The sequence below is a fragment of the Meles meles genome, chromosome 6 (genome assembly GCF_922984935.1).
Source record: "Meles meles chromosome 6, mMelMel3.1 paternal haplotype, whole genome shotgun sequence".
Classification (NCBI taxonomy): Eukaryota; Metazoa; Chordata; class Mammalia; order Carnivora; family Mustelidae; genus Meles; species Meles meles.
In genome coordinates this window covers 86,201,148-86,223,560 of record NC_060071.1, presented here as the reverse complement: position 1 = coordinate 86,223,560, position 22,413 = coordinate 86,201,148, and the positions used below count along the sequence as shown (strand labels likewise).

Genomic DNA, 22,413 nt, shown 5'->3' with positions numbered 1-22,413 from the left:
TAAGTGCAGCATTAGGGGGAACAGAGGAGAGGAAGGGTGAGGTAAAGCCCCTGACTTCCATTTCACTCCAGCCTCGAGGAGTGGGAGAGCTGCTCTTTTGACTAAAAGAACCCTATTTCAATGACTGAGACACATCATTTCCATTGCCACAGAGAGGAAACAGCCTAGCCTGCGTTGAAGCTGGTTCCCAGCCATCTCCTGCTACCTTTTTTGTACTTTTCTCCTTCCCAAGATCCTGCAGGAAGACCACATAGGCCTGCTCAACCTGGGAGAAGCCCAGCCACCTTGCCATTCTGGCTTTTTTTGTTTTCTCTCTCTCTCTCTCCCAATGCCCTCCTTCCCTCTCTTGGACACTCTCTCCAAAGCAGCAGCTGGGCTCAAGACCTGTTGAACCAGCCTGAGAAGGCTGAGTCAGCATGCTCTAGGCTTTAGGGAACATGTTCTCTCACCTTAACTGCCCATCCTCTATTCTCACACTGATGGCTGTAGACTATAAACAATTTAAGTGTTAAGAACAAGAATCTGTTTGGTCTTTGGTTTCAGATCATTGAGGATGAATGAGCTTAAGTAAAAGAATTCTCCTTAGGATCTCATCAACTCACTAGAAATTTCCATTAGGGTTTGGGGCCAAACCCTAATGGAAATCATAGCCCAGACTGGCTATAAATCTGCCTTGCTTTGCTGGTCATTAACCTGAGTGTGTGTTTGCCTCAGGGACCTGGAAGAGAGGAGTGGCTATGACAGAACAAGATTCACTGTACTTCGGGGTCCCTAGGCCAACATCTCTATTAATAGCACTCTTTACCAGCACCTCCATTTCAGTATCAACAAAAGTCAGGCTTTTCAAGCGCTCTAGAAACCACAGATTTTTTTTTTTAACATCTGAACTCTGAATGAGTTGTTATAAAAGCACCTTTGTTCTGCAGGATGCATTGTACCTGGATGAAAGGACTCATTCTAAAAGGAGAACACCGCCCTTCCCCATCATCCCAGAATCCACTCTTTGCCACAAAGGTGGCATCAACTGCAACAGAAGATAATAATCATAAACCATACCCACAATCGCAGCTCAGTATGCTCTTTTACCTGCAAGTGTCTTTTTATTAAACCTTTTTATAATACTTTTATTCCCACAACTGATTTCTATGACACTGCACCAAAAATGCCCTCTCCTTCCCCCGCACCTCTGCATTATCCCTTTAAGGCCAGTTTGATTCTAGATAATCAACCCATGAAGTAAAATCAGGAAAGAATGAATTCTGCCCCTGTGTATCAAACCAGCTACTCTATTTTTATTCCTGGACGTTTCCTCATTGCAAGTTATAGAGCGCAGGCTCTAGGTGCTACAACTTTTTTCAGACTTCTGTGTAGAATGGACCTAAGTCCAGAGACCGTCCTTACCTTTAGTTGAACTAGATGCACATCCACATGCTTGCTGTCTGAGTCCTGCTGGACTGAATAGGTGAGGTCCCGGACCCTCTCTGAGGTCATCCGGAGCCAGGTCTCGATCTCAGGTAAGTGGAGGACAATCTTCCAGTCAGCCCCTGTATGCAGTGGGGGTGGCTTTTCATACTGCTGGTCAGAATCCATGTCTTTCATTGCCTCTCCTCCCTCACCCTGCTCCACAGTGGGCGTCAAGTTGATGGCCATGGGTGAAGCATCAGTAGCCATGGGATCCAGGTCCTGTGACCTCAGTGGGGAAAGTGTCACGCTCATGGTTAACATGGAGAATTCTAAACCTTACTTCTTTCCAAAACAGCTGAAAGGCAAGAGGAAAGAAGAAAGCAGGAAAGAGTCAGACAAGATTGCCAAATAAAGAAATGATACTTCGCAGAAGAAACAGGATTTCTAAATTAAGCCCGATTTCTAAATTAAGAAACCATAGCTCATGGCAAAAACAGAAGGAGGTGTTGTGAGTTTCTACACAGTAGCCCCAAGACTGAGAGTATAATAGGAACACAAAACCACATGGTATTGCTTACCCCACCATCCATTCTCTCCTCACTCCTTACTAATAAAATCCTGATTTTCAGCATACATATTTCTGCTAAGAATTTAAAACTACATCTCCTATCTCCATGGCAGCTAGATATGGCCATGTGACTAGCTCTGACCAAGGGGAGATAAGTGGAGCTTTTGTACAGAAAGCTTGTAGAGCTGCATAAAAGGAGCTGACTCAAGGAGGGGCCTTCTTTCTGCCCTTCTGTGTTTCCCCCTTCTTCTAGACTGCAATGTGCGCTTGCTTGATGGCTAGGGTTCCAGTTGCTATCATGAACCAGGAGACGCTTTGCGGTACATTGGTGGAAGATAGTAGAGCAAGATGGTGGGAACACAGATCCCACATGATAACAAGGAACTACTGTATCAGTCCTAGTCTGCTGCCCTGAATTTCTTTTATTGAGAGAAAAAAGGTATCTGGCTTTAGCCACTATTACTTAGGGCTTTTCTACTACCAGCACCTAAACATCATTTTGGCTATTATAACCCATACACTCAATACATAGGATAAGCAGAGAGGGAACATGTTCTAATTAACAAAATAGTGAGCCGAATTCAGGAGAGGTTGCTCCTTTCTACGATACGTTATATAAATAGATATCATGTATTCCAAAACCTAAACTTTGCCAAAAAGTATAAATCATGTGGGTTAGTATATATAATATATCTAATTAACTGTTAACTTAAATTACTTAATATTTGGTCATGTTGAAATTCGGGGGGGGGGCCTTCTGGGATTTCAAGAGTAATAAATTGCTCTGAAACACATAACATTAAAATGTTTATTAAGGGGCACCTGGGTGGTTCAGCTGGTTAAGCAGCAGCTTTTGGCTCAGGGCTCAGGTCATGATCCCATAGTCCTGGGATCCAGGAGGTGGCCCCAGGCGGGCTCCCTGCTCAGTGGGGAGTCTGCTTCTCCCTATCCTTTTGCTCCTTCCCCCACTCGTGCTCTCTCTCTCTCTCAAATAAACAGAATCAAATTAAAAAAAATGTTAATTAAATATATTTAAAACAACATAAGTGTAAGTAATAATAAAGTTGATAAGCTTAAGAGGAAACTAGTTTTCTAATGTAATGATCTAAGCTATATAATTTATCTTTCTTCTAGAACCAGTTTAATATAAAAATAACAACTTTTAGGATCTTGTACATTAAACATTTTACAGAGACATTATTTTTAGTTTTAGGAGCAGGTTCTTCTACTCAAGGAAATGGACTTTTCTTTTATTAGACTTTTTCTGGTTCTACACATTCTAGCTCCCTTCCCCAAAGATGAAAGGTGATCAAACAAAATATGAAATTAAATGTGATTATCACAAAGTAGTCTGTATTTCTTTATATTCTTAATATTCACTTAGTAACAACAGCAAAATTATTTTACCTATAAAAATAGAGGTGGGGGGAAGCTCTCATTTTTACCAGGAACATGTAACTTTCCATACAGAAACGGGCACAGAGAATAAAAAGACTTACTGAAATGACAAAAACCTTAAAAATAAGTTATTCCTACAACATATTATTTCAGAAGCCTTTCAGTGCTGTAGCATACTGCCCCCTCCCAATTTCTTGTACATTTAATTTTTTAAATAAATGATAAGCAGCTTTATGGATGAATTTTTGAAAGCAAGGTTATTTGAGAAACTAAAATACAATGTCATAAAGTAGGTTTATCACTTTGGTACCTGCCTCAGAAAATGGTTTTAGGCTTCAACTCAACAACTTTCTCCACCTGATTGCAAGAGGGACAAATCCATACCCCACATTTTTAACCACCTTGCATATAGTTTTTTAAAATAACGCTAGACCTGGCTATTTTAAAAAACCAGTTAAGAGTTATCAAAACTCCAGGAGTGATAAAACTCCAGGAAGAGTGAGCTACCATGCTATTTATTCATATTCCAGCCTCAGACAGGCTCTGGTTCTGATTTCCCAAAGCACTTTAAATTTTTAATCAATCACTGCTCTCTGGGGGATCTGTTCAGAATCACCGTCCCAGAAAAGGAACCTGATACAGGACGGTTAATAAAGGCTTCCAGTGGAAGGTCACAGAACTGGTGCTAAATGAAGATGACACTGGTGTCACAGTGGTTACCTCTTCTAAGAAACCAGACTCACCCAAATCAGAAAACCAAAAGCCAGGGTAAGGTACAGTGAACTGTTTCAGCCACACGCACACACTTGCTCAGACACCCAACCCCAGATCCCTCCCAAGCGCCCCACACAACTGAAAAATGATGCCTGGTCATTGTGTTTTCTCTGAAACTCCTAGATCAACCCAGAGCCTTCTCTGGAATACACATCTTACTATAAACTAAAGAACATACTAAAAATGGGCTCAAAGCAACTTATGTCCCAACAGATAGCATTTCCATATATACCATCAGGCTGTGTCCGACAGAGGCACAGCGCAGGTCCATGTGGGGCAAGATGCTCCACATTTCTGAGTCTCAGATTCCTCATAGGTAAAATGCCAAAATTGGACCTGACTGTAAGAATCTGGGATTACCTAGGGTTATTTATCCAGAGATTTCAAAGCCATCGGAAGCATCCTGCCTATACTGAGAACTGTGTAGACACTAAATGCTGGCCCTCCATATTATCAAATCACATGAACAGCATCGATAGATTTGTCCTACGTCACAGAACGAAATAAAGGAGTACAATGCAAATGCCTTTTGTAAATTATTATTTACACATTATGTGTTGCTAATTCCTCCCAGAGAAACACATCCATGAGATCCTCTCCCCTTATAGCTTGAAATTAAAGACCGATGACAGAGGTGTGGTTATAGATGTAGAGGACACACAGAGTAAGATAAAAACATAAAAAATGTAGCTGGTGTTCATCACACATGAGTAAAGGGTAAGGAAAACTTACAGTCAAGCTGCAAAGCAAAGTCTTCCTACATCTATAAAATTTCATCATGGATGTGATGTTTCCATATTTAACTGACCAGACTATAAACAAGAGAATTTCTGTACCTCAGAGAAGTAAAGCAAATCAGTATCATACTCAAATTTTATTTCAATTTCTATTTTCCCTCTTGTACAACTTTGCTGCTGGGAAAGGAATACCATATGTGTCATAAGAGCACAGCAAGCCTGGAAGGTGGCATAAAATTGGTTAATTAACCATTTTCATGGAAAGTAATTACTGTAAACATTTAATTTTCAATTCTAGTAGCACACATCTAATGTACTATCCATCGATAACTTATCTCTATTTCTGATTTTCACCAAATCACATCTGATGTCAAAGATAAATTTATAATTTAAAGGAAAACTGCTTCACATTTTAGAGATCTATAGTAACAATCTTTGTGTATATTTTCCTGCCCCATCAGGACTACTCAAGCTTGCTTTTGCATCAAATTAATGAATCCATTTGAATGCAAACAGCAGGAAATGCAGCACAAGACTATTTATATTCTTTTAGATACCATTAAGTTTTGTATTCTTCCTTTATAAGGAAGGCATCTTGCAAAAAGTTTCCTTTCCAGTCACAGCGAAATTTTCTTTTAAAGCCAGCAGACAACTTCTGATGATGCAAATGAAAGCAATGACCCAGATGTGTACAGGTGCCCACCCACTTACTCAGGTTCCAAAAGTGCGTGACAGGAGTGATCAACCAGCTTTTTGGAACCCAGTGACCTCCCCCTTCCCCTCCCCCATCAAATGCTTAGCTATGTCCACCTCTCCAGCATTAGAGATAATACCACCTTTATCCCAGCGGCTGTTAAAAATAACATAAATCAAATCCTTTCCTTTCCACAAATCCAAAGAAGGTTCAACATTTAAAGTACAAAACCTACAAGCAGTAAAGATTTTAAAGTTGTTTTTTAATTTGTGGGAGGGCTTTCCCTACCATATTCTATCACCCTATAGAAACAGAAGAAATGTACCATGAATTGCTTACTAACAAGGATTGGTTCTGCTATCTTCCTGACAGTCCACAAGTTTTTAGTTGAAACCTGATGTTAGCAGAATGCATTTGACTAAGTCACATTTAAATCAGACAGTGTTCTTCAACCAAGCTAGGAGACAGAAAAATGAAGCTACCCAGTCATCAAAGCTGCCCACCTCTTTCTCCCTTCTCTTGTCGATTTTTCCCTCTTAAATAACAGAACAGAAAAGCTGGAAATCTGTCGCATGTACTCACTATAAATGCTTTTGTCTCTAAAGGTCCTTCAGGATTAAGCGTCTGGCTCCTCCTTCTCCACCCCCCTCAGGTTCTCTTCCTGTGGCCCAAATAAGATAAAGCCTGGGGTCAGGGCAGCCCCTGGCCAGCAGGACACCGGTGAGTCTGTAGGGCAACCGCTTCATCTGCCCTCTGGAGCCTAAATCTCTTACAAAGAGAAGGCTACTCCGCTGTCCCTATTTGGAAGCTAATGCATAATCTCCAGGCCTGTGCGGTTATAGTTAGGTCTTTTGCAAACAAGCCGTGATAAGTGAGCAGAGAAAAGGGAGACAGTTGCCAAAACAAGGATCACTATGGAAAAGAGTGTCTGGGTGGACAGAGCACATCCAGTCTCGGTTCAGAAGAACCAAGACTGTGTATCTTAAAAACTGAGCAATCCTAAAGCAGAATAAATTAATAAATTTATAAATAAATGAATAGCACTACATTAACATAACCAGCTGACAAAGCCAATCTGAAGGAAATAGACTCAAGTTCCCTCTCCTTTCTCAGGGAGAAACTGTTCTTTCCAAGTAAGAACGTCATCATGTGTACAGTCTGAGAAGCAGTTTTACCATCCATGTAAAGCAACCCCAAATCTCTCAATCTTTCTGTGCTCTGCTTACTCCCCCCAAAACAAGTGAGAGACTAAGCATAATTCTAGCCAAATTAACAGATCTGCTTGCTACAAAGCACATGTTACAAAACTGAGATAGAGAAAATTGTTAGACATTGTTAAGTGTCCTTTTTTCCTCTGTCTTCATTTCTTTTACATTCTCATAATCATTATTCACAGAACCTATTCATAGAAACCATGAATTTTGAAAGTTCCACTGGAATATTTTCATTTTTGTCTAAGGTTAGCTCCCATGTTTTCATTGCATTAAGGAAAAATAAATAAACTTAAGAGGTGTACCCAAGTATCTGACTCCGGCATTTTAGAATCAGGCTCTGCAAAAACACAAAAGCAAGTTTAATAAATTGCTGAATTAAATGTCATAGCCTACCTAGATGAATGAGGCTCTAATTCATCATCTGGTTTTAAATCTTGTTGCCCATGTATCTCCCTGGCCTCTTATGAGGTCAAACATTGGGGAAACTTTAAATGGCTCTAAGCTCTTTATAGAGGGGAGCCCAAGAGTTCCTGCTAGTGTTAAGTTAGATTTTTACTTGGGGGGAAAAAGAGAGATTGGTTTTTGTAAGATGCTCCCAAGGAAGTTTCCATAATCACTGACTGATTCTTCCTGCCAGCCCTCTTCTCCTGGCCCCAAGGCCTCCACATTCACCTGGAGTAACAGGATTTAGAGAGATCACCACCATAACCCCAGATTAGTCTCACTTTCTAATCCTCCTGCCACAACAGAGCAGCCTGCAAGCAGATAGCTGTGAGCAGGACTCAAGTGATGGGCGGACTTGAGGGGCTGACATGTAAATAGTGGGACCCTGACAGATTTCTGCAATCAAGAAGATTTTCTTGTTGTTATCACTGATGTTTCCTTTCCTTTTCCCCTTTATCATGTCCTTTGTGCATTGCTGTATCCCCAGGCAGATGGTTGATTATATCCTGCTAATCACACAGAGACATCTCCCAGTCTCCCTTCAATCATCACTAACTCCCTCACCCAATGTATAGGGTCTTCTGTCAGCCATAACACACTTCTCATCAATCATCTTCCTTCCTTAGTCTCTCCTCCTCCCCCCCCACCCACTCCGGATTATTCAAATCCTTCTCCTGCGGCACAGACACCCAGATTGACTGGTCTAGTCACCATACCTCCCATGTTTTCTTTCCCCACCACAGCAGTCGGTTCCTGTCACTCAATCCATTTGGCTACATCAACCAGCCAGCTGCAAATGGTGCCCATGGTCATGAGTGTGCAGACCTGGACTCAATGATGAGTGTTCATACTTCTTACTCCCACCCCAATGGTGGGAGTAATATTATTGCTAATAATCATCTTTAAGCATTAGCCAGTTACATTTTTGTTGTTCAAGAAAATGTCTTGAGAGGAAATGGATTGTAAAACTCTAATCCATAATCTACACGATTGTTGCTTTTGTCAATGCTATCAACACAAAGAAAATGAAACAAGATTCATTTCAAATCAACTGACATTACTGAGAATCAATTTTATATAAGGTTTATGGGTTTTACATGACTCATCATGTTTACCCTCAAGGAAATTATAATAGGCACAATTTCTCTCCCTCCAACTCTCCCTACCCCACCCCCCAACACACGCACGCACACACTCACCCACTGACACCTATTACACAAGCAGGATGTGAGCCAAAAAAAAACCTGTGAGTCTCCAGCAGATTGGAATTTATCCTGAATGAAGGAAAGATAAGGAGGAATATTTTCTGGTAAGGTAACATTTGAGATAGACTTGTAAAAACAGGTATGATTTAGATGGACAGGGATAGAAGGTAAGTGGGGAAAGAATTCCAGCCTGGGTGGACATCTCAAAACCAAGAAGTTGGGAGAGTCAGCAAATAATTCAGCAATCAGAGGAAATGGGTGATCGATGGGAACCAGAAAGAGATAAGGCTCCAAGGTAAGTTGTGGACAAAAGAGCGCTACAAAGGCCATACTATGGAGTTTGGAATGAATCTCACAGGAAGCAGAAACTCCAAAAAGATTGTAAAAGAAGAGATAAAGGGTTACAGTCACATTCTAAAATGGAACAGGAAAATCAATGCACATACTCTTATTTACCAAGAAAATGAAAGGAGAAATCAGCATTATGAGAGGATCAACATTCTCTTTTCCAAGTAGATTTATTATAAAATGTAACCTTAAAAACCTCTTTCTAGTCAAAAAAAAAAGAGGAGCGAAGGAGAGAGAGGGACGGGGAGGCTACAAATCTGACTTTTAGATCACAGTGATTAAAGGCGTTCTGTGCTCTGTCCTACCTACTCCATTAAATATAAAAGGAATTCTCCATTTTTAGTTCTCCATTAACCCTAGTACCATAGATTTAAAATGGAAAATTTTTAGGGATTATTTTATGAAATGTTGTTACTTTTTTCCTGTTCTAAAATTATTTTTAAATTAATTAAAAACTAATATATATTAATTCAAACACTGTAAAAATAGATAATGTTGAAGTTAAAGGTTCTCTTCTGTTCCTCTATTTTCATCCCCAGTCAATAAGTGATAAGAAGCTATTTATCTTTTGTGACCTCTTTATGTAAAGTAGAAAGGAAATGAGCCCTAAACCCTATTTATCTTTAAAGTTTCTGAAGCCTAAATTAGTTGTATTAATTTATAAATAAATAATGTATAATAATAAATTATAAATAAATAAAAAATAAATAATTAGTCTGTATTAATGAAGCAATACACAAGTGTTTGCTAACTCAGTGTTTATTAACCTGGTGCTAATAGGTATCCTACAAAAAGTTGCTACTGACAAATAAATTGAAAGTGTCAGGTGACTTCTGGATAGAGATAGAAAACTGAATATATGTATCTAATTTTGCTTCCTCTAGAAATACACTAACACCCCTGCAGAGGGGTTTTTTATTTGGCAATTTTTCTTTTTTTAATATAAACACTCAAAAATGGGAGGAAAAACAGTTTTGGAAACCAAAAAAAAATTTTTTTTTTAAAGATTTATTTATTTGACAGAGAGAGATCAGGAGTAAGCAGAGAGGCAGGCAGAGAGAGAGGAGGAAGCAGGCTCCCCGCTGAGCAGAGAGCCCGATGTGGGGCTCGATCCCAGGACCCTGAGATCATGACCTGAGCCGAAGGCAGAGGCTTAACCCACTGAGCCACCCAGGTGCCCCTGGAAACCAAAAATTATTTTGATGAGTAAGTGATAAATACCTTAGCTGACTTAAGAAAGCTAAATCCAGGGACACCTGGGTGGCTCTTTGGTTAAGCAGCTGAGATCAACTCAGGTAACGACCTCCAGGGCCTGGGATCTAGGCCCTGCTCACCAGGGAGTTAGCTTCTCCCCCTCCCCATCTCCATTCACCCCTCTCCCTCCTCCCTACTTCCCCCACTCGTGCTCTCTTGAATGAATAAAATCTTTAAAAAAAAAAAAAAAAAGGCTAAATCCTAAACCAGCAGAGCAGAGAACAAAGAACCAACCTGATTTTACCTCAGAATCTTTAAAGCATTTTGGAATTGGTAGAATCAGGCACCTCTGGAAATGGAGATGGAAGACTGTAAATAATGAACTTCCCGAAAAGAAAAGTCTGACCTTTGCCCTGACTTCTAGAAGGTAACCTCTATACCTTGGAATTTCCAGAATGACAGGAGTATTTTTGCTATTTATTGTGGGCCCCTCAGACCACTCCTGATAGTTTATGCTAACAAGGTGATTCATGATGGGGACTAGCCAGACAGAAAGACCCACCAGGTGATTAGAGGGCTTGGTCTTTAAGCAACCCCCTGGGCAAACATGTAACCAATCATACCTAAATAAGGAAGCCCCAGTAAAAACTATGGACATTGACGCTCAAGCAAATTTCCCAAGTTGGCAGTACTTCATGAGTATTGTCACACATTAATGACAAGAGGGCAATGCATCCCTGAGGATGTGGACATTTTGTGGTTGGAATCTTCTCAGTCCCAGATTCCACCCAATATGTTTCCTCCTTTGGCTGGTTCTGATTTGGATTATTTTGCTATAATAAAACTAAAATCACAAGTATAGTACTCTCCTAAGTTCTGTTGAGTTTATCTTTCAAATTATCAAATCTGAAGGAGTCTATGAGAACCCCCAAATTTATAATCAGCTGGTTTGAAGTAAGGATAGCCCCAAGGACCCCTGAACTTGCCACTGGTATCAGAAGTCTTGGGCATACTTGGCAGCCTTAGAGGACTGTGCCCTTTACCTTGAGTTGGGCCTAACTCTGGGTGAAGGGGCAATAACACATTGAGATTAATTTTGATTGAACAATGTTTAAACATTTGAACAATGTTTAAAAATACTTTGTGTTGCTGGGTTGTTGCTCCCACCCCCAATTCTGGCAGAAGACTGGAGATTTATTCTCCAAAAACAATCAATCAAAAGATCTCTGGACTTGGGGACAGTGATCAGTTGAAGACAGAAGTACCTTGAAAATGGTGAAGTGAGTTAACATATCATTCTGAGTGCTGATACCTGCTTTCCCGGCAGTCTCCTCTCCCAACTTGATTCTCCAAATCCTTTACCCTCCAGTCAAGAGACTAGAGATCCCCTCTCTAAGATATCTGATCAGTCCAAGAAGAAGAGATAATAAAACTAGCACATCTAGATCACCCTACAGTAACATTCACAGTCAACATGCCTGTCCAAATATGCAGAGCATTCATTCAGCATTCTATTCTCCTACTTCTAAATATGATCAGGCACTCAAGGATTAGCATAGATTTAGGGAAAGCTCTAGAATGGATAACAGGCCCAAAATAAGCAACAAAAAAACCCCAACCTGGAGGAAACACATCATGCAAGGAGAAGATGACTTGACTGAAAAAGAAAGATTACAAAGATAAGGGGCATCTGGGTGGCTCAGTTGGTTAAACGTCTGCCTTCAGCACAGGTCATGATCCCCGGATCCTGGGATGGAGCCCCACATTGGGTTCTTTGCTCAAAGAAGAGTCTGTTTCGCCCTCTCACTCTCCATCTGTGCTCTCTCTCAAATAAATAAATAAAATCTCTTTTAAAAAGTATTAAAAGAAGATTAACAGAGATAAGATACTATACCCATCAAACAAGAATAGAATTCTTTTTAAAGAAATATTTTTTGGGACAAAAAAGAACTTTGGAAAAATGAAAACATGATAGCAAAAAGGGAAATTTCAATACAATGGCTCAAAATAAAGTTGAGAAAATCTCAGAAAGTAAAGCAAAAAGATAAATAGACAGAAATTGGTAAAGAATAGGTAAGATAAGTAGCAACCAGTCTAGGAGGCTCAACATTTGGAGAGCAGGAGTTCCTGAATGCAAAAGGAAAGAGAAAGGAAAAAATTATCAGTGAAATATTTTAAGAAATAGAAGGGCATGAGTTTCTAGATTAAAAAGACCCATCTAGTATATGAAAATAGAGAAACACTAAGTCACTCTATTTGGAATCTCAGAATATTAGGGAAAATGAAAATTGGTTTATAGGTAGAAGCATATACAAAGAATCATAAATTAGATTGCTTTGGATTTCTCAACAGCAACTCTGATATTGTGATTTATAATAAGAAATATATTTTTGGTCTACGTCCTCATTTCTGGCAGAGAGCTCCTAAGACTTGAAATTTCCTAAGCACAAAGCAACGGGAGCATCTTTTGTTACAGCAGTTGGCCTTTTGTCCTTGGTTCTCAAAATAGCACCAGAGCCATAAAGGTGAAAAGAGTGTGTTATTCATAAGAAGTCCCTTTCAACCATACTTGAGTTTGTTGATGAGGGGACTTTGGGAAAGCCCTTGAGGATGGGGCTGCTTGCCAGAGGAACCAACCATGATTAAAGGGTTAGCACTTTCAGTTCCAGCCCTCAATCTAGGAAAGAAGAGCTGGAAGTTGAATCACTCACTAATGATCAGTAATTTCATCAGTAATTCCTATGTAATGAAGCTGCCATAAAAACCCAAAAGGATGGGGTTCAGAGAGCCATCAGATTGGTGAACAAAAACACATCCACGGGCACAGAAGCTCCTCTTGGGACCTCACCCTATGTATCTCTTCATCTGGCTGTTCATTTATATCTTTTAATATATTTATTTATTATTTTTTAGTGATTTTATTTATTTGAGAGAGTGACAGAGAACACGAGCCGGGTGAGAGGCAGGGGGAGAAGCTCCCTGCTCAGCAGGGAGTCCAATGGTTGATCCCGGGGGGCCTCAAGGATCATGACCTGAGCTAAAGGCAGATGCTTAACCAACTGAGCCACTCAGGTGCCCCTTCTTTAATATCTTTTGTATTAAACTGGTAATTTAGTAAGTAAACTGTTTTCCTGCATTCTGTGACTAGCTCTAGGAAACTAATCAAACCTCTGGAGTGGGTGGTAGGAGCCTGAGGAGAGGGTTGAGTTATAGCTGGTCAGAAACACTGGTAACAACATGGACTTGCAAGGGACATCTGGAGTGGGTGAAGGGAGACAGTCTTGCGGAAATGAGCCCTTAACCTGTGGTATCTGACACTATTTTCAGGTAGATAATGTCAGAATTGAGTTAAATTATAGGATACCCAGCAGTTACCATAGAATTGTTCAGTGTGGTAAAAACCACCACACATTTAGTGATCACAAGTGCCAGAAGTAAAGTACTGAAAATGGAGGAGACACACAGGAGTGTGTTTCTTGCAGCAACATTGGAAGCTAGAAGATAACTGTTCTCCTTAGAAGGAAAAAGAATGATAGCATAGAGGAGCACTTGGCTGACTCAGTCAGTAGAATATATGACTCTTGATCTCGGGGTCACTTTGGTTGTAGAGCTTACCTCAAGCAAAAGAAGTTAAGAATTATAGAATAGAACTGTATACCAAAAATAGAGATTGATGAACAGTCCAAAGTGAGGCTAGAATAAAGATATTTTCAGATATTTAAGTTCACAAAAAGCAACCTCCCGCACATTTTTCTCAAAAGATATGGAAGTCTCTCTACATACGCAACCAAAACAAAGGAAACCAAGAAAGTGGAAGTAATGGGAAGCAGGAGACAACAATCAACATGGGGTGTGATGAAGAAAGGAAATCTCAGGATGGCAGCTGTGTACCAGATAAGGAAAGCATCCAGTCCAGAATGGAACAGGTCAGAAGACTCTCAGAAAGACTGATCAAACAAGCAACACTGAGAGAAAACCTGATGTAAATAAACATTCATACCTAGAAGGGATTTATTCAACTGGCAGAGGAGTGAGGGTTGAAGTAGAGATAAACACAGAAAGCTAAGCAAATAATAATTATAAACTCCAGAAAAATATTATAAAGTGTACAAAAATAGAACAGGAATCATTCATATTACTCTATGTGGTTTAACTAAAAAAAAATCACATTTATATAATCTTAATAATATAAACTCAAAATGTTGATGTAATTCAAATCACAATATAATTTTACAGGAAGAATGAGAGGGTCAGAATTTTAAGTGTATTCTCACATGTGACCGCTTGTGAGAGAGTGATAGAGGGAGAGACAGGTTAGGAGCAGACTAAATAAATTCTCATCTTTCAAAATGGGAAGTCAACAGATAATAATGAGAAAAAATACATTTGTATGGAACTGCGAAAGACCTTAAATAGCTAAAGCAATCTTAAGAAAGAAGAATAAAGCTGGAGGTATCACAATCTCAAATTTCAAAATACACTAAAAAGCTGTAGTAATCAAAACAGCATGGTTCTGGCACAGCATAGAGAAAGTACAGAAGTAAACCCATACTTTTTATGGACAATATACAACAATGCAAATAAGAATATACAATGAGGAAAAGGCAGTCTCTTTAACAAGTGGTGTTGGGAAAACTGGATAATCACATACAGAAGAATGAAGTCACTTTCTTACACCAAACACAAAAATAAACTCAAAATGGATTAAAGACCTAAATGTGAGACCTAAAGTTATATACTTTCTAGCAAAAAACACAGGCAGTAATTTCTCTGACACCAGCCATAGAAACATTTTTCTAGGTATGTTCACCTAGAAAAACAAGAGAAACAAGAGAAACCAAAGAGAAACCAAGAGAAACAAAAATAAACTACTGGGACTACACTGAAATAAAAAGGTTTTGTACATCAAAGGAAACCATCAACAAACAAAATGGTATCCTCACCAGTAGGAGACTATATCTGCAAATGATATGTCTGATAAGGAGCTAACATCCAAAACATATTAAGAACTTAATATAACTCAACACCAAAAAAAATCAAATAATCCAATTAAAAACTAGGGAGAGGACCTGAATAGACATCCTTGCAAAGAAGACACACAGATGCTCAACATCACTAATTATCATGGAAATGCAAAAAAAAAACCACAATGAGATGTCATCTCACACCCATCACAATGGCTAAAATTTAAAAAACACAAGAAATAACAAGTGTTGGTGAGGATGTAGATACAAAGATACAAAAGATACAAAGATAAGGATGTAGATACAAAGGAACCTTCATGCACTCTTCGTGGGAATACAAACTGGAGCAGTCACTGTGGAAAACAATATAGAGGTTAAATTAAAAATATAATCATCATATGATCCAGTAATTCTACCACTGGGTAGTTACCCAAAGAAAACAAAAACATTAATTCAAAAAGATATATGCACCCCCATTCACTGCAGCATTATCTACAATAGCCAAGACATAAAAGTAACCCAAGTATTCAATAACAGATGAATAGATAAAGAACTGCAGTGTGTGTGTGTGTGTGTGTGTGCGTGTGTGTGTCTGCACATGCCTGTGTGTGTAATGGAATATTACTCAGCCATAAAAAAGAACCAAATCTTGCCATCTGCAATAACATGGATGAACCTAGAGGGTATAATGCTACATGAAATAACTCAGTCAGAGAAAGACAAGTACCATAAGATTTCACTCACATGTGGGATTTAAGAAATAAAACAAATGAAGAAACAGAAAAAATGGAGACTTTTTTTTTTTTTTTTAAGAGAGAGGCACAGGAAGGGGTAGAGTGAGAGAGAGAGAGACTGACTTCAGGTTCAAATTCAACCCTGAGATCATGACCTAAGCCGAAACCAAGAGTCAGAGGTTTAACTGACTGAGCCACTTGGGCACCACTGAAAGCACGCTCTCAAATACAGAGAACAAACAGGTGGTTTGCCAGAGAGAAAGTGGGTGGGGGGATAGGTGAAATAGATAAAGGGAATTAAGAGTACACTTATCTTGATGAGCACCGAGAAATATACAGAATTGTTGAATCATTATATTGTACATCTGAAAGTACTATAACACTATACGTTAACTATACTTACATCTAAAAAAGACATAAGTCGGGAAGTAGCCATACCATTCTATCATTTGTAGACGGAGGTTGGTACTAAAAAAATCAGTTAAAAGATGAAGAGTGGTTGCCTCTGGAGAACAGGACACAGAAAATAAGAGGGCCTGGAGAGTGCTGTTTGTCTTAAACTCAGAACTACTTGACTCTTAACTATTTGTGTGCAAAAGTAACACTTAAAAATATCTAGATTAAAACATAAAACAGTTTCTTCATTGCAGGACGGGGCTTTAATACTTTCAAGTATACTGAGCATCTCTACATAGGGGTGCATTAATTCCCAAAGTTTTTTGACTATGAAAATTATTAGTTTTTGTATTTTGGGTAGAGAATGTCACAAGATTGGGTGGGGCACTTCATTAAAATACTAAATTTAAAATTGTGCCTACCCATCTCTTAAAACACCATAGTTTTTAACACAAAGTGCTTACTATGACTCAGTTCAATAAGGTTTTTCATTCAAATAATCCCTTTAAGAAAGAGCTACTTCCTAGAACTAAATGTGATCTCATGATAAAAGTCACAGGTGATTAGTGATCAAGTTGAAGGTGAGATTATTTTATTATTTGTTCCACAAGCAGATATATTCTGAAGAGAATGACTTTTATTTTTGATGATGACTGAACCACAGTAAAATACCAAATAATGAATTTAAGCCAAATCTTTCAAAACAAATATTACATTTGTTTTTGCTGTTCATGCTGCAACATGAGAACACATCAAATAACTACCCATACTGCTGTTCTTCCATAAACAGAACGCATTTTACAGGGGATGAACGCTTATAAAGACAAGGATTTTCAAAAGCATTATTTCCTTTTCACTATTATTTCCTACTCACCCTAACCTCCCAGACACACAAAAGGGATTTTCTTTACAAGATTCTGATGTCAGATTAAAAAATACTAATGGGGGATGGCAAAGGCTCTTAATATCTAAAGATCTGATGTGATCAGAGATCTTTCCTCTGAATGTCCTTTATTACAGAAAGAATAATTAAAGGTCTGGTACTATGCTTTTCAAAGAAACACTTTCAGCAGGGCAGAATCTATCTTTTCAAATATATTACAATGGTTTTGCTTAAGATGCATCCCATTCATTAAATACTGTCAAACATTTCTGCCCAACCAGCCATCTAAATTGAAGGTGAGTGAATGATAAAATACAACATGTTCTGACATGAATTAGCACTTTTAGAAATAATTCCTAGGATAAAAGTTATATATCATGGACTTTCAAAGAAAAATAAAACACATATTTTCTAGTGAAAAGTATAAAGCTCATAAATATTTTTGTGCTCTGTATTCTGGTAGATGATAAAAGGATGGGGTATAGACTAGCTTAAGCACAAATTCACTTCCATTGAATTTTTGCCTTTTTCCTAACAAATTATTTAGTCTCTTGCTTAATGAAATAAATAGCAATAACATAAAATGCTAAGTAAGGGCTAATGACTTAAAAGCCTCTAAAAAGAACCCAGCAGACCCTTCATCAACTCTAGAAAATTAGTTACAAACTAAATATTGCTAGAAGCCTCTTCCTTTCAGCAAAGACAGAAAAAAAAGTTTTGTTTTTATTTAATTTAGGGCACCCCTCTAAATCACAGGAGTACAAAGGGCAAAATGCTAAACATTCTAACAGACTAACCCATACACTCTCCTCTCTGCCATGAGAGCACTGAAGTCTAAGCAAAAAGCTAAACCCTCCAGCCATTTGATTTCATCACTCACCACTAACCAAGTCTAGTGGTGGTGTAGAAGGAAAGGAGCAGCAGGTTCCCAGACAGGTCATCATTTCCAGGCCTTTCACTTCTGACCTGACTTAGATCAAGTCTGCGATAAGCTCTATCATCCATGCCTGCGCAGAAGCACCTTGCTTTCGTCCAAAAGCAATGCAGATGCTTGAAAGGTGTGTCCTAAGCTTCTTATCTTTTATATCTTTCTTTGTTAACAACAGTCACAACTGATGTGACACACTCAGAAACCACTGGTCTTTCTCCAGTAGACTCTAGAAATCATCCATTTATAATTTTTCAATTAATGCCTCAGAGTCCTATCAGACATCACATGGCACAGCTACTTTGGGTCTTACTTAGTCATCTGCAGCCAAATACAAATGAACCTCAGACTAATTCTGCTTGTCATAGCTTCTATTCACGGTGGCCTTTGCCCTGATCCTGTCATTGTCCATAGTTCTGTATGACTCAAACACTGATTTGGATACTCAAGGTCCTTTGAATGAGTTTCTTCAGTAAAAAATGACTTATGCCTGAAAACGAACAATCCAGAATATTTTATTAACACACAGCTGACTCAATTTTTAAAATAAGAGCATTTGGAATGGCCCTTTAATTAAGCTGGAATCTAAAAGGTGAGTTTTATTTATTTCACTTTTTTTTTTTAAGATTTTATTTATTTATTTGGCAGAGAGAGATCACAAGTGGGCAGAGAGGCAGGCAGAGAGAGAGAGAGAGAGAGAGAGAGAGGGAAGCAGGCTCCCTGCTGAGCAGAGAGCCCGATGCGGGACTCGATCCCAGGACCCTGAGACCATGACCTGAGCCGAAGGCAGCAGCTTAACCCACTGAGCCACCCAGGCGCCCCTTTATTTCACTTTTTAAACATAATGTAAAAACAAACAGCTGACAGAATATAGTTTTCTTCTTCTACCATAATGTGCAAAATAATATGCAAATTAAAAAGAAAACAGATTTAGACAGATTTATAAGGAGTTAGAAGAATATATCAGCCTGACAGTTTTATGTACACAACGGCTTAAGAAAAAAATGTATGTAATGAGCATCTCACTTTGTTTGACACTTTCCTGGGTAGGCTGGAAAACAAGTTAGTCAACACTTGTCGACCCTCTACCTCCTGGAACTTCAGGTCCAGGAAAGGAAGAACAAGCAGCTTCCTTGATGCACACTTAATTCTCAGTTGAACTATAAGGAGAAATGGGCTAGAGAAAATTGACCTTGAATATAAAAAGTAAGTCTTTCCTTTTGTTCTTTCATTTCCCCAGCTTCACTGAGATATAACTGACATGAGACTTTGTGTATGCTGAAGGTATATATGCTGATTTGATACTATATTATGAAATGATTACCACAATAAGGTTAGTTGACATATCCATCAGCTTATATAATTACCCTTTTTTGTATGTGGTAAGAACATTTAAGATTTACTCTCTTAGTAACTTTTAAGTGTATGATATTGTTAACTATAGTCACTAAGCGAGCGGTACATTAGCTCCCCAGAGCTTATTCACCAAGTAAGTAGAAGTTTGTACCCTCTGACCAACATCTCCTCATTTTCCCTAGCTTTAGCCCATAGCAACCGCCATTCTACTTTGTTTCTATGAATTTGGCTTTATTTTAGATTTCATATATGAGTGATATTGTATGGGAATTGTCTTTTCCGTCTGACTCACTTCATTTCACCTATAAGGTCCATCCATGTTGTCACAAATGGCAGAATTCCCTTCCTTTTTATGGATGTATTATACACATACCACATTTTCTTTACTCATTCACCTGTTGATGAACATTTAGGTTTTTTCCCATGTTGTGGCTACAGTGAATAATGCTGCAACAAATATGGGGGTTCAGATATATCCTCAAGGCAGTGATTTTTGGAAGACCATGTATACTGTTGGTGGGATTGTAAAAACTGGTGCAGCTACAATGGAAAACAGAATGGAGGTTTCTCAAAAATTAGAAATAGGGTTAACTGGCTGGCTTAGTCAGAGGAGCATGTGACTCTTGATCTTTGTATTGTGAGTTTGAGCCCCACAGTGGGTGTAGAGATTACTTAAACAAAAAAATTAAAACTATAAAAAAATTAAAAGTAGAACTACCATATGATTCAGCAATCTCACTTTTGGGTATATATCCAAAGGAAATGAAATCCCTATCTTTTCTTTTTCTTAACTTTATTCATTTATTTATGAGAGAGAAATAGTGGGGGGCAAAAGGGGAGGGATAAGCAGACTGCACTAAGCAGCAAGCCCAACACGGGGCTCAATCTCATGACCCTGAGATCATGACCTGATTCAGAAACAGGAGTCCTGATGCTCAATACGCCACCCAGGCGTACCCTATCTTCTTTGGAAAAGATGTATAGTCAAGTCCTCTGCCTACTTTTATTTGTTTGCTTACTGTTCAGTTGTACGCATTCCTTACATATTTTGAATATTAACTCCTTATTTGATACATAGTTTGCAAATATTTTCTCCCAAACCATATTTTGCAAAGACTATCTTTCCCCCCATGAAATATTCTTGGATTCCTGGTCAAATATTAGTTGACTATATGCACACGGTTTTATTTCTAAGCACTCTATTCTATTCTGCATAGTTTATGTGTCTGTTTTTGCATCTACACTCATCAGGGATATTGGGCTTAAGTTTTCTTTTCCTGTAGTGTCCTTATCTGGCATTAGTATCAGGGTAATACTGGCCTCATTAAATGAATCTGGGAAGTGCTCCCTCATCTTCCATTTTTTTAAAGAAGCATTTGAGAATTGATGTTATTCTTCATTAGATGTTTAGTAGAATTCACCATTGAAGCCATCTGGTCCCAGAATTTTTTTTGTTGAGAAGTTTTTGATTATTGCTTCAATCTCCTAAGTCATTACTGGTCTGCTCAAGTTTTCTGTGTTTCTTGATTCAGTTTGGTAGGTTGTATGTTTCTAGGAATTTATCCATTTCTTCTAGGTTATCCAATTCATTTGCATAATAGTCTCATGGTAGGGTAGCCTCTTATGATACTTTGTATTCCTGTAGCATTGGTTGCAATTCCTCCTCTTCCATTTCTGATTTTGAGTCCTTGCTCTCTCTTCCTCTCTCTCTTTTCAGTTAGTCTAGCTAAAGTTTTCCCCATTTTGTTATCTTTTCAAAAACTGACTTTTATTTTCTATTGTCTATTGTCATTCTAGTCTCTATTTCATATATTTCTGTTTAAGTCTTTATTATTTCCTTCCTTCTGCTAATTTGGGGCTACATTTGTTCTTTTCCTAATTCCTTGAGGTATAAAGTTAAGCTATTTTTTTTTTTTTTGAGATCCTGTTTCTCAATGTAGTCATTTATTACTATAAGCTTTCCTCTTAGAACTGCTTTTGCTGCATCCCACATATTTTCATTTGTCTCAAGATACTTTCTTGATTTCCTTTTTGATTTCTGAAATTTGACCCACTGGTTGCTCAGGAATATGTTGTTTAACTTCCACATATTTTGTGAATTTCTCAGCTCACCTCCTGCTAATGATTTCTATTTTTATACCACTGTGGTTGGAAAAGATACTAGATACAATTTTGATCTTCTCAAATTAGTTAAGGCTTGGTTTGCAGCCCTTGCATGATCCATCCTGGAGAAGGTTCTGTGTGCATTTGAGAAGAAAGTGTATTCTAGTGCTACTATATGGAACGTTCTGTATATGTATTAAACTCCTTTGGTCCCTAGTATTATCCAGGTCTGCTGTTTCCTTATTAATTTTCTGTCTAGATGGTCTATCCAATGTTGAAAGTGGAGTACCTCAGTCTCCTACTATTACTATATCCAATGTTGGGTATGTATTTATTTACAATTGTTATATCTGCTTGATGAATTGAGTCCTTTATCACTATAGAGAGATGATCTTTATCTCCTGTGACAGATTTTGACTGAAAGTCAATATTATCTGATATAAATATAGCCACTCCGGGGAGTCAAGATGGCGGGGAAGTAGGAGGAAGCGCCGTTTCAACCTGTACCCTAAAGTGAGCTGATTACCTACCAAAGAACTCCAACCACCCATGAAATCAGCCTGAGATCAGAATTATACATGTCTGGATCTCTACAGGAGCAGAAGACGCCAGTGGCAGTCTTTTTGTTTGTCTGTTTTTGTTTGTATACTTCATAAATCTTACCTTGGGGCCCATTTGGGCTAAGCCTTCCCTTTTATCTTCCCTTTTTTCCCTGTCTCTCTCTCTCTCTTTTTTTTCCTTTTTTCTTTTCCTTTTTTTTTTCTTTCTTCTTCTCTATTTCTTTTTCTTTTCTTTTTTCTCTCATTTGGGTGGGGAACCCTGATTGCACAGAAGCGTTTCAGGGTGCACCTTGACTGCACCACAATCGATAAATCCAGCTGCATCTGTTCAGTCATCTCTCACCAAAATGACTGGGAGGAGGAATACCCAACAGAAGAAAAATACAGAGGATGGCCCTTCTGCAACAGAGCTAATGGCTATCGACATAGACAATATGTCGGAAAAGGAATTCAGACTAACAATTATCCAGGCAATAGCTAGGTTGGAGAAAGCCATGGATGACCAAAAT

The 22,413-nt window shown here is 38.5% G+C and overlaps 1 protein-coding gene across 3 annotated transcripts in view; it reads right to left on the bottom strand.

Moving 5' to 3' along the window:
* Positions 1-22,413, bottom strand: part of AKAP6 (A-kinase anchoring protein 6) — a 564,294-nt gene that overhangs the window by 355,805 nt on the left and 186,076 nt on the right. For 2 of the 3 annotated variants that reach the window (XR_006818743.1, XM_046008964.1), the window contains exon 3: positions 1,402-1,759. Coding sequence is in view for 2 of the 3 variants with exons in the window: in XM_046008964.1 (XP_045864920.1) it covers positions 1,402-1,725 (324 nt within the window). In the remaining variant the exon portion in view is untranslated. Of the gene's footprint in view, positions 1-1,401; positions 1,760-6,157; positions 6,259-22,413 lie in introns of those variants that run through there. The other variant, XM_046008965.1, reaches the window with a different exon arrangement.